The sequence below is a fragment of the Epinephelus moara genome, chromosome 16, assembly GCF_006386435.1.
Source record: "Epinephelus moara isolate mb chromosome 16, YSFRI_EMoa_1.0, whole genome shotgun sequence".
In the NCBI taxonomy this organism is placed as follows: Eukaryota; Metazoa; Chordata; class Actinopteri; order Perciformes; family Serranidae; genus Epinephelus; species Epinephelus moara.
In genome coordinates, this window is record NC_065521.1 from 35,645,490 (window position 1) to 35,658,722 (window position 13,233).

Below are 13,233 nucleotides of genomic sequence, written 5' to 3' on the forward strand. Positions count from 1 at the left end.
CTCCCACAACAGCACCTCCCACAACAGCCGCTCCCACAACTGCAGCTCCCACAACAGCACCTCCCACAACTGCTGCTCCCACAACAGCACCTCCTACAACAGCCGCTCCCACAACAGCAGCTACCACAACTGCAGCTACCACAACTGCAGCTCCCACAACTGCAGCTCCCACAACAGTCGCTCCCACAACTGCAGCTCCCACAACAGCAGCTCCCACAACTGCAGCTCCCACAACAGCTGCTCCAACAACAGCAGCTCCAACAACAGGAGCTCCCACAACTGCAGCTCCAACAACAGCAGCTCCCACAACAGACGCTCACACAACTGCAGCTCCAACAACAGCAGCTCCCACAACAGACGGTCCCACAACTGCAGCTCCCACAACAGCAGCTCCCACAACAGCAGCTCCCACAACTGATGCTCCAACAACTGCCGCGCCCACAACTGCAGCTCCCACAACAGCAGCTCCCACAACAGCCACTCCCACAACAGCAGCTCCCACAACAGCCGCTCCCACAACAGCAGCTCCCACAACAGCAGCTCCCACAACAGCCGCTCCCACAACTGCAGCTCCCACAACTGCAGCTCCCACAATAGCAGCTCCCACAATAGCAGCTCCCACAACAGCCGCTCCCACAACAGCAGCTCCCACAACTGCCGCTCCCACAACAGCCGCTCTAACAGCTGCATCCACAACAACCACTCCCACAACAGCTGCACCCACAACTGCAGCTCCCACTACAGCTGCTCCCACAACAGAAGCTCCCACGACAGCTGCTCCCACAACTGCAGCTCCCACAACATCTGCTCCCACAACTGCAGCTCCCACAACAGAAGCTCCTACAACAGCTGCTCCCACAACTGCAGCTCCCACAACTGCAGCTCCCACAACAGCAGCTCCCACAACAGCTACTCCGACAACAGCCGCTCCCACAACAGCCGCTCCCACAACTGCAGCTCCTACAACAGCCGCTCCCACAACTGCAGCTCCCACAACTGCAGCTCCCACAACAGCAGCTCCCACAACTGCAGCTCTACTTGATACAGACCCATGTAATGGACAGCAATCTGGGCTCTTTGTAGACAGCACTGACCCAAACTTTTATTTCAACTGTGCCTTTGGGGTAGGCACCAGGCAACAATGCCCAACAGGGCAGACTTTTTCTTGCGGCGTATGTTGTTAACTAGAGAGTTGCAAATTATCATTTCCCTGTCCAAGTGTTCATATTTGTTCTTATCAACAAATTTTGAGTTTTGTCTCTGGACCTGGATGACAAAAGTGGAAAACTCAAGTTAGAGTTTTGTCAAAAGCTGTTACATATATTCTATCCTTTGATCCATCAATGTTGAGTTATGTTTGGAAAACAATGCTTACTTTTACATATGCTTGGGGGGTTTTGGCGTGACTTATGAACACTTAGGTTGATAACTTTAAAAATGTTATTCAAGAATGAAATGTCAGCACTAACATTTTCAGATGGATTTCTATAAGCTCCCTTTCCCCACTGAAATGCTAAAACACTAGAAAAATTGAGAAAAGATTTTACTGCATCTTTTCAAATAGCAAACAAAACTACACATTAGTATCACGACACCAGGCCTTTCAGCATTAAGTTATACATACTGTTATCCATTTGTAAATGTGTGTCCATGTTAAAATGTATACTGTGCAGGATTTTCCTAAAAAACAGTCATACAAAACTAATCCCTCTCAACCATAATTTATGTGTGGCAGTGTGTTTGAGACACTGCTCCCTGCCTGCATTTTCTAATTTTCTTCTTATTTTGCTATGTGTAGGACATTTCTGGGTATGTATCCCAACAGTGTACAGGTGAGGTTGGGACTTTATAAAAAGGCAGACAATAAGCCGCATGCATCCAAGGGGAAGCTAAAATCGAAAAAAGTCAAGTATTGCTAGGCAAAAAGGTAAGCACACAAAGATCAGTCTCAAACAAGAGATACTTTGGGGCTGGCTTTCACTTTTGCTGGTGAGCATACATACAAACAGTAACTGACAAGTCATGTGTAGTATACCTTTGAGAGTGGCAATGTCCTGCCATCCATGTCTGTCAATATATTTAATTTATATTATTTAACATATCCATACACAGCTTGTACTGTGTATATTTAATTGTTTTCCTATTTCTGTCTGCAAATTAAAGGTGTATCTAAACCAGTTGGGTTTTTTTGTTTTGTTTTGTTTTAAATAGCATTACTTCATCTAATAATATATCTTACTTTATTATATGTTTGCTACATGTCTGTAATTTTTGGTGCATCTAACCCATATGGTCTTGTTCTTGTTGGTTCATGTTTAGCCATTGCTTATTTTGTCCTACATAATGACACAGATGTTGCATATCGCATATATTGATATAGGCCTCCATGTAAATAAACAAAAATAAATATTGCTAATACAATTCCATGAGTTTTTCACCAAATTGTGGCATATTTTGTTGGGTTTTGTTCTTTATTTCATTGTTCTTTATAGGTCATCCTTTGTCTATCAGGTTTTTGTGAGATAAAAGACAGCATACTTTGAAAACAATCTGACTTACTGGCACTCATGGAAAAGCAAAAAAGTACAAGACTAAGCAGCTCAACAGAGTAGTAATTTTTTGTATCAATGAATAAATGTGATGTAAAATGCTGCTAATACTGTCTGTTGGAATACTGGAGGAGGTGGTGGAGAGATGCACACTGAAGATGTTTGAGGCCATCATGAACAACCCAGATCATCCACTCCACAACACCTTGATGGACCAAAAAAACTGTGGTGGACGGCTCCTCTCTCTTCGATGCAGGACAGAGAAATACAGAAGATCCTATATACCAACAGCCATCAGGCTTTATAATTCTTTGACATATAATAGATGAGCTGACAGATAATTGAATTTCCCCTTGGGGATGAATAAAGTTATTCTTATTCTTATTCTCTTCTTATAGAGAATTAACACTACAGTCAGAAGCACATTGTTGTTTTTAACTGTTTTTAGCTCACGATTAAATTTTGTTGGACCAACAAACCACAACATTACACACACAGACCAAAATACACACTCATGCACAAACAGGACCCATACACATGCATAAATGGAGAGATGTCAGAGTGAGGGAGCTACACTTGGTCAGGTGCCCTGAGGTTCAATGCCTCGCTCAAGCTACTAGTCCCCACAGTGAACTTGGTCCATGAGGGGACCTGAACCAGTGACACTCAGGTTTCCAGACTGAGTAGTGAGGGACAGAGCTATTGCTGCCACAATAAATCAATAAGCCCTGGCACTCATTGATGGAACCACATCATCCTGGGTGGTATGCTTTGTATAACTCAAGAGCTTAATTTTTGAGTATCATCAAGGTCTTAGGACTTTTTATCAGCAAATTTGAGGTGGGTCTGATTAACCTGCTAGAGGAGGGACATCAAAGAATGAACAAAGTAACTTTCTGTTGCCAGTAGGTGGCGCTATGATAGTGATTCAAAATTCATTTATAGATGTTTTCAGGGCTAAACTGTTATCATATGTGTAAAGTTTTGGAAAGGCAGAAAAAGGAAAAACAACTTTTGTCGTCATGGTATTCCAGTAGAGTTGCCACCCGTCCTGTTTTTCCCAGACTTGTTCTCTTTTTTCATCAGCTGTCCCGGGAAAAAAAAATCTCTCCCGGGACACAATTTGTCCCGTTTTTTGGGGAAAATGCAGCAGCAGCAGGCCAAGGAGTCCATCCAGAACGACGCATAGTGCGTCTAAATTCACACCTGTTCTTCTCTATGGTTTTTCTCCGCGACCGTGCGTCATAGCGAGAAGCCGCGCATATCACGTGAAACAGCGGAATCGTAGCTTTCCGAATGTTTTCACAGCGAAAGAAAATGATAAAGTTACACTAAAATGATGTATAACAGAGCTTTCATACAGCTTTGCACACACATTACTGTTGGATGGATTACTCGCGAATGCAGCATCGCGCAGAAATGCCACGCATATCACATGAAAGCGCAGGAGCAGGGTTTTCCACTGATACCACACATCATTGTGCTGTCATCCCATCACGCTATAAATCCAGATTAACTGTCTACCAAATAAAATCCTGACGAATTTCTTGACAATCCATTATACAGATCTTGTTATCAGTCACTTCATATAGTGAGGAATATCGTATCTTACCACGTCTTAGGCTTGCGTGTGTTTCTCCCTGTCTATTTGTAGTCCAGCTTTCAAGATCCAAACATCTCCATATTGTCCAGTTGACACTCCATTAAACTTTTTATGACAAGACCAGCCACTTCACCTTTGCGCACCCAGACAACAGTAGCCTAATTATGCATGCTGACAGGGCCGTAGTCACCATATACATTGAGGGGGACACGTGCTCCCCCCAATGCCCAATTTTTTTTTACTGCAATCAAAGTGGCACATATTATCTTGGAGGACATCATTGCACTTGGTTGACTATTTTTCTGTTATCTCAGATGTAAATATTGCATGTTTCTTTCAGATAAAACACATTTTTGACTTGTGAATGAGTCAATGGAATTTCTTGCAATAATGAAAAAATACTGGCAATCATGTCTGCCTGGCACAAACCACATGTTTTGGACAGCTGTGAAGTGTCAGAATGTCCCAGTATCATGGTTCTTATATTGCCAGATTCCAGAGAGTCTCCCCTCTTTATATATGGCAGAATATGTCAACTTCCAACTTGCTATGGTGAGATACATGTAAAAATGTAAGAATTTAGTAACACAGATTTGTTTTTTTCATTGATATAAAAATTAATATAAAATACAGGCACATAAAAGGACATGAAATGATGGCAAATCTGGTCTCCTATGTATGAATTTCATGTTCATTGGTCAGTCTGAACTGGTAATAATGGCAGAGCCCTCCGCCTCAAACATTTGGTCGAGTGTCCCTTTTTTTCACAAATCCAAGGTGGCAACCCTATATTCCAGGGCTCCACTGGTGACACAGGTGCTACAAACGTTCCTAGCTGGTCGCACCAGCAAGTAATCGGTTGCACCATTTTAGTAGTTATTCATTTTAAAGTCCTTTTTTCCCCCTCTTTTTTACGATAGCTGAAAAGTTAACTAAAAAAATTGGCTATTTTGGCTCTAATGCCATTGCCTCTCTCTGTCCGCCTCACTCTGTAGCCTCACTGATAGCCTATCAACACTTAAGGCACTTAATGCTTATTTGCAGCTACATATTAATCACCTTTAAAATGTATAGCTGCCACATGAAAGCACACTCCCTGATGCACATTTAAGCTGTGTTATGATGACTCCGCTGTCACTCCGTCACTGTTCGTAGAGACTTCAGTCTGCGTCATGCACTTAAATCAATGTGACCATTTTGGTCGCTGTCTAGAGCCCTGTATCTAAGAAGAAAAGATGTTTCCGTCATTCATTTTCCTCGTGCTGTTCTTGTAGGATAATGGCTTTTTATCGAAGGTGAATGAACTGGGCAAAAGGTTGGTTCTATACATAAAACTCTTATTATACAGTTATTGTTCAAGAGGAATAAGAAATTATCTTTTTGTGGATGCAGCCAAGATATCTGTGCATGCTATAATCTTTTTTTCCCCAATGTGTTATATGTTTTGGGGCAGGCTGGAGAACATTCATTAAACCACTGAAGCCTTCTTAAAAAGGGGGTCCTTGTTGTGGGAGCTTGACCCATAGAGGGTCCTCAGAATCACTGATATGTATTATTAACGTATTATTAGCAGAGGTAAATTGGCCTGTTCATTTAAAAAAAAAAAAGAAGAAAAAAAAATTACAGTACACAACATTAATAACAGGCCAACTGTTACTCATCAATCCTTGTGCAAACATGTGAGCTAGGTAATGCTAAATCACTACGAATACTTGCATACTATTGAAATACATTTACCAGTGTGTGTACAAACATTCTTGTGAGCCACAATGAATCATATAGTAACTTTTCAGACAAGAGACTCTAACACACCGTCAACCTCCGAAACCACTGGCTCAAGTCCAGAGGGGGAGGGGGAGGCTAATACACCTAACCATGCTACAACTGCTGCCAACTTTGCAGCTTCAGGTAAACACAAAAACCAGATGAACCAAAAATAATCAGAGAATTATCTTAAGTGCAACTCAGTTTTAAACAATACATGTAGTAGGGGGTCCCTGCTCCATCTCTCTATGAGCTAAGAGGTCCCTGGCCTGAAAAATGTTGACGACCTCTGCACTAAAGTCTTTTTACAAACAAGCCTTCTGGATACGTCATTACCAGTGTTCTTCACACTGAACAAATCTCATTTTCTGAGCTTTTTTAAAATATAATTTTCAAATTTGTGCTCTGTGTAAAAACTTGAGGTGCTGTGGCCCCTCCTCAATTATGTGACTTCACTTACTTTCATTTGGAGAACTCTATATAATATACACAAATCTCATATATAAGAGATTGTTCTGCACCCTTTCGTCAGCACAACTCACTGGAACAACCTGCCGAACAACACAAGAGTTTTAATTCAATCAGTCGCTTTAAGGTCAAATTGACAAATCTGCTAAAAGCTTCCTTAACACTGTATCCACTGACTCAGCATTTAAAAAGTTAATTGCAAATATGCTTTCTTTTAATTTGTTTACCATACACATGACTCTCACGTGGCGTGTGTGCGTGTCTGTGCGTGCACCTTTGTATTATGTGTCTTCTCTTGTTTGTCTGGTATGTTTACTGCTGTTATATCACTGTGTGGACATTATAATTATGACATGCCAAGGGACTGCAGAATGAAAATAAGCTTTAAGCCAGCTCTGGTGTAGTGCATCAAATTGTTACATTTATTTTTAATATTGTACATGGTCCCTCACAAATAAAAGAATGAAACAATACAGAGAGAACAGGTGAGAGTGAGTGAAAAGACAGGATTTGTGAAAACTGTCACAACAATCACTGCAAGGAGAAGAGAAGATGACAGGAGAAAATATCAAAACAAACTATATTTTCACTGCAGGAAAAAGAGAAGATGACAGGAGAAAATATCAAAACAATAATGTCGAGGAGTAACGAGGTTTTCGCTCTCATAACAGTTGATGCATTTTCTTCTTCTTATGGCTCAGTAGGCAACAAGTAAGAGTGATAGCCACTCGCTGTAGGAAGAGTGAGCACTCCTGCTCAGCCTAATTTGAAAATAAAGTTCAAAATGTCGCACTTTAAACTGAAATCTAAAAGACAAAAAAATGAACCAGTAACATAGACAATATTGCAACATTGTCCTCATCCCAAAAATCTGCCCCACCCACTTAAGCTGCCTATATTAAGCCTCATGTCCATACGTCTTCAGTCACAGCAAGAAGAGACAGTAGTTACCTCCATCTCTGATCTGGTTGTGAGTATCAATCTCATATCAAATATTTTTACACCATGTTTTCAATTATTTTAACTGAGAAAACATTAATAATTTTATCTTGCCAAACAAGTAGAATTTGTGCGTGTGATGCATGAGACAGGGGGGTTAACATGCTTTTTCTGTTTTAATTTCATTTATTGTTATTGTCGGGCATGTTACAATATAGTGGTAAACCTTTAAATAGGTTGACTAAAAGCATACAGTCACCAACATGTTGAGTCAGATCAAACTTAGCCAACACCTGAGTCATTTAACATCCTATGGTATTAAAATGGTATAATTATCACAACCTGATAATTAATCAGGAGCTTTATTGATGTGGCAGAGCTTTGGAAATTGATAATCAATATTAAATTATTAGTAAATAATAATACAGTAGCTGACTCACATGTTTGTCAAACTAGTTCTTCTCCTGTTCCTCCTGTCCACACCTTTACTAATTAAATTATCTGTGGCCACGGTTAGCCCAGAAGTCCGCAGTTTGTCCTTTTCAGTCCGTACACTTTTGATTTGTGATGACAGTACTCTATTGTTTATACACTGTAGTCGCATAATTTCACTATTTATTTTTCTTAATAATGCAGTATTTTTTTGAATGGATGTGGTGATAAAACATTCTAATTTATTTGCTATGCTCTTTAATAATTCTTAAATGTTAATAATTCATCCAATATAACTGTATGACAATATAATAGATCCAGCTGGGGTTGACTCGACATACAGATATTGACAATAACTGTGATATTTAAAAATGAAATGTTGATACCATGTTAATAATATACATGTGGATAAATAACTCAGCGCCTCTTAAATCATTTCTGTTTCTTTCCATTCCTGCTTTGTCTCCCTCCCCAAACACCATGCGGTTGCCTTTTCACTACCCATTACCTGTAATAGCTCTTTTTGTACGATTTTGTTTAGTTATGGTTACAGACTCTTTCTCCACCTCCCCACAATCATATTTTGAGTGTATGGAAGTGGGTTTCTTTGCCAAGAAAAAGAGACAAAATGCACAGTATAAAAAGTTAAAGATAATGTGACTGATAGCTTCTTTTTTTCACATTTTCTATAAATGTTGTGATAATATCGTTATCATGAACTCTTTTGGTCAGAGTAGTTGTGTTGTGAAAATCTGATTTTGTGCCAGTCCTAGATCAAGCTATGAACAAATAAATGACACAGACTGTTTTTGAAAGAAGGTGTTGGCTTTTGGCTTTGTGAGAGAACCATTAGTTTTTATATCTTTGGATTATTCAATTCTTTCTAAATTTTAAATATTTGCGAGTATGGCCTATTATGGGTTAAAGATGCTACTGGTGGTTAGTTATATAACAGGAGTAATACAGACAAGAACAAGGGATTAATGATGGGTTTATAATGCTTGAGTTCACTCCCTTCTACCTCATAGCATTCTTAGGTGACAAAGCAAACTACTTATTAAATACAATCTTGAGCATAAATGTCCTGACTTGACATTCATGACATTAATGGCATCTGGGAGAGTCTATTCTCGTCAAATGATTTTAATACCATAAGCACTTACGAGATAGTCTTTTATAAGGTTGTACATAGTTTGGTAATTGAAATACCATTATTTAAAGTTGTGCAGTTTCTATGACTTATTATGTATTTGTAGCAAAAAAAGACTTTATAATGGTTATAATGGTTTAGATATTTGTCATATTCAAATAAAATTAATATTTATTTTTTTCTTTTGTTGCTTAGTCCCTCAGCACAAACATGAGCAAGCTAATTCTAATTGCAGGTAAGGCACTTTTAATCTGATTATACCAATGTTTCCAAAAGTTCTGTTTTAAGCTAATGCCAACTGTCACTTTTAAGGTCTTTCTTTGATCAAAACCAGTTTGGGTGAGTTTACATTTTGCATTAAAAAGTTAAAAAGTAAATAATTACTGTTGTTAAACAAGGATTTTTAATCACAAAGTAACTCGTTGATGTCTTATGTGTTTCAGCCTCCTCCTACAAACTGATGTGTTACCACACCAACTGGTCCAAAAATAGAGCGTCCAATGGGAGATTCACACTTTCAGCTATTGATCCAAACCTGTGTACCCATCTGATCTACGCCTTTTCTGGCATTAATTATGCCAATGAGCTGGACCCTAACGAATGGGGTTACGCACAAAGTTACATTTCCTTTAACGGACAAAAAGATAGGTCAGTGCTCTACACTTTAAATATCCTGCCAACTGTCATTTACATGTTAAATAATCACTGCTCAACTTCTATTCTCAATAGCAATCCAGATCTCAAAACCCTTCTGGCAGTTGGTGGTTGGACCTTCGGCACACAAAAGTGAGATATGTAATTACAACATACTGACAAATATTTAATTAAACACCGTATGTAGCGTCTTCTTCAGTGCACATTTTTGCTTGAATGTTCAGATTCAGCACGATGGTATCAACTGCAGCCAACAGAGAAAGATTCATCCAGTCATCCATCACACTACTGAGAAGGTATGGGTTTGATGGGATAAACCTGGACTGGGAATTTCCTGCGACACGAGGGAGCCCTCCAGAGGACAAACAGAAATTCACACTGTTGTGCAAGGTTAGATCCACAATGAGACATTTGTAATCAGAAATATATTATACACAATGGATATAATTATGATGTATTTGATATTTGATCAGGTCAGACTGACCCATGTTTCTACGTTATATAGGAACTCCGAATTGCTTATGAAGCTGAGGGAACATTGACTGGGCGTCCCAGATTATTGGTCACTGCTGCTGTGGCTGCTGACGATCCAACCATCAATATCAGTTATGAAATCGCTGAGCTTGCCACGTAAGCTACACTTTTTTCTTTTTTTTTCAAATTTTACACTATTATTATTGTTCCAGTGATTAGCTGGATTAGTCGTGTTATTGACCTTGATCATACTTGTATTTTTTTAGGTACCTGGATTTCATTAATGTGATGGCATTTAACCTCCATGGTGCCTGGGAGGGGGTCACCGTGCATCACAGTCCCTTGTACCAGAGATCCCAAGACACAGGAAGCAGCGCATACCTTACCACTGTGAGTTACATTATATTAGTGAAGATAGGACTTAGTTTAGTTTTACTTACATTAGGTGTACCTTTGTTTGTAATAGTATTTTACTTGACATGAATTTCAGTTATTTCACTTTTTAAGGAGTGTGTGTGGTGAATTATAGGGTCAACTTTTGAAGTTAATGTGGTCCATTTCAGAATGCAAGTTTAATTTAAATTAAGTTTATATTTGTTTCACTGTATCACTTTTCCAATTATTTTTATCAATATTATTTATAGCCATTTAATTATGAATACCTTTAAACTATCATGTTCTTGTATGCATGCAACTTTCTAGAATAGGACCGAAAATGCAGTGATATCGGGGGTGATATCGGGGTTCAAAAATGGCACTGTCAGTGGCCCGTGGTAGCTGTCAGTGCCATTTATCTCAGTTAAAAGGGGGACTGTAGCTAAATACATTGTTGTTCAAATTAACCATACTGCTATAATTCTTCTGCATTTCAGGACTTTGCAATGCAGTATTGGCTGAAGCACGGGGTACCTGCTGAAAAGCTAATAATGGGAATTTCTGCATATGGGCGAACTTTCACCCTGTCCTCACAATCCAGTGAGGTTGGAGCACCAATTAGTGGTGTTGGCAATGCAGGCCAATACACCGGGGTGGCAGGCTTCTGGTCCTACTATGAGGTAAACTGGAAGCTCTGATCTATTTAAATCAATGGTTTAATCATACATACAGATTTTGATTTGCAGTGTTTCATGTTTTGGATAATATGTTGAATTTAATTGAAATTTGACATTTGACCCCTCCTTTCAGATTTGTCTTTACCTTGAAGGAAAAACAGTCCATTGGATCGATGACCAGAGAGTTTCATATGGCACCACAGGAAATCAATGGGTCGGATTTGACGACAAAGATAGCCTTACTGCTAAGGTAGCTATTTGTTTACTGCTCAGGAACTGTCTAGAAAACTAGTTGTGAGCAAATCCAGTTAAACAGCTGTTGTGCCCATTCAGATTCCCTGTCCATTGCAACACACATAACTTTTCTCAGACGTCTAGATCTGTGATTACTGTCATCCGACTCCACCCTAGTGCACAGACTTATTTGATGGGATGTCAATAAACAAGTCACAGTGTTCTACATTATGCAAAGTGGGCTGCAGTAGAGCCCAGCCCCGTTTTTAACAAGCATGGCAGACAGTGAGGCAAGGAATTAAGAATTTTGTGTGTGTCTGGAAAATAACTGAGTTCAGAACAGGTTATTATGACTTCAGCTACGACAAACTTTTTTTTTTATTATTATTATTCTTTCAGGTGGACTACATCAAAAAAAAACAACTTTGGAGGAGTCTCTGTCTGGTCTCTGGACCTGGATGATTTCAATGGACAGTTCTGTAAAGACGGCAAATACCCATTCATCAGCCATCTGCATACTCTTCTGATATCAGGTAAGCCCAAAGGTTGTGAGAAGTGTCCATCTCATCTTTTCAAATAGTTGCTAGAACATTTTATCAATTGAGATTGGATTCATTGTAATAAGCTTGTATTATCACTTGTATCAAGTAGAGTGTGAAATCTCAACAGTTAAGCTATGTAATACAATGCAATTATCATGAACACTAAATTATTATGTGTGACTCATTTCCAACACTGAAACTACAACTCCAAATCCAGAGACTCCACCTATAAAGCCAACAAGCCAGCCTGGCACTGGAACTTCAGCCATTACCACAACTGCCACAACCACAACTGCTTCTACCACTACCGCTGCCGCTGCCACAACCCCCACCTTTACAACCCCTCTCACTACTACCACCACCACCACCACTACCACAACCCCCCTCACTACCACCACAACCGCAGCCACCACCACTACCACCGCCACCTCCACAACCCCCCTCCCCACCAATACCGCCACCACTACGACCCCAGCCACCACCACTAAAAATCCCTGTACTAAAGGAAATGGTCCACAACCCAACCCTACTAACCTAAACTCTTTTTACCTTTGTGCCAATGGCATACCCTACCCCCTACCCTGCCCCAAGGGTTTAGTGTTCCAAACAAATTGCAAATGCTGTACCTAGCCTTCATGAGTGTGCATCATTAATATCACTATCCATAAGCAGTAAAATATACTTATTAACAAAGACAGTGTATTACTAACAGCTGTTGCATATAATTTATTTTTATTTCATCACTGCTAAAAAAAAAAAAAAAGCTCTATCTTCTACGTTTACTTTATGGTACTGTTGAGCTCTCATGGAAATAGTAATAAACTGTAGTCATATGCATCCTCATTAGATATCACAAGTGTAAGAGTAAACCTTTTATTTTTCAAAATGATATAAACCGGGTGGAAATTGTGATTTGATCAATGTATTGTGTAATATGTGCAAAAATAAATAAAATATATCACACAACAAAAAAGAACATCAGTCAAACTTATTTGTGTTGTTATACAATGCAAGTCTCAAGTTTGTGTGCAAATTCAATCGCCTTTATAAATCATGATTCATGAGTCAGTCAGTGATAGTACAGGAAAGGCATGGGCAGTATCACGGTATTAGTATACCAGGATATTTAGAAATCCTGATGATATGATTTTCAAAACTGTCAAAAATGTACGTGTCTATTAAACTCATTGGGTCTCATTCATGAAAAGTGAGTAAATCTGTGTGTAGATTTGCACATAAAAGCCTACTCTACTAAAAACCTACTCCGGATTCAGGAACGCCGCGGGAAACTCAGATTTGATCGTAAACACGTGTATGATCATGAATGCCAATCCATCGTAAAGTGACAGCGCGCTCCCAGTAATCAGCAATT

At 39.5% G+C, this 13,233-nt stretch overlaps 1 protein-coding gene and 1 pseudogene across 1 annotated transcript; both read left to right on the forward strand.

Moving 5' to 3' along the window:
* LOC126402966 (acidic mammalian chitinase-like) overlaps positions 1–12,182 on the forward strand; it is a 25,450-nt pseudogene extending 13,268 nt beyond the window's left edge.
* LOC126402967 (acidic mammalian chitinase-like) lies at positions 9,102–10,375 on the forward strand. Its single transcript, XM_050065342.1, has 4 exons — positions 9,102–9,553; positions 9,635–9,691; positions 9,784–9,949; positions 10,065–10,375. The coding sequence occupies exons 1-4, from the start codon at positions 9,366–9,368 to the stop codon at positions 10,191–10,193; spliced, it is 540 nt and encodes a 179-aa protein (XP_049921299.1). The 5' UTR covers positions 9,102–9,365; the 3' UTR covers positions 10,194–10,375.
* Positions 12,183–13,233: the final 1,051 nt, after the last annotated feature.

Excerpts from the sequence above, each read along its gene's own strand:
- LOC126402967 (XM_050065342.1), top strand. The coding sequence starts at position 9,366 with ATGTGTTACCACACCAACTGGTCCAAAAATAGAGCGTCCAATGGGAGA. Across the intron at positions 9,554-9,634 it reads TTTAACGGACAAAAAGATAG|CAATCCAGATCTCAAAACCC; the intron begins GTCAGTGCTCTA and ends TATTCTCAATAG. Across the intron at positions 9,950-10,064 it reads AATTCACACTGTTGTGCAAG|GAACTCCGAATTGCTTATGA; the intron begins GTTAGATCCACA and ends TACGTTATATAG.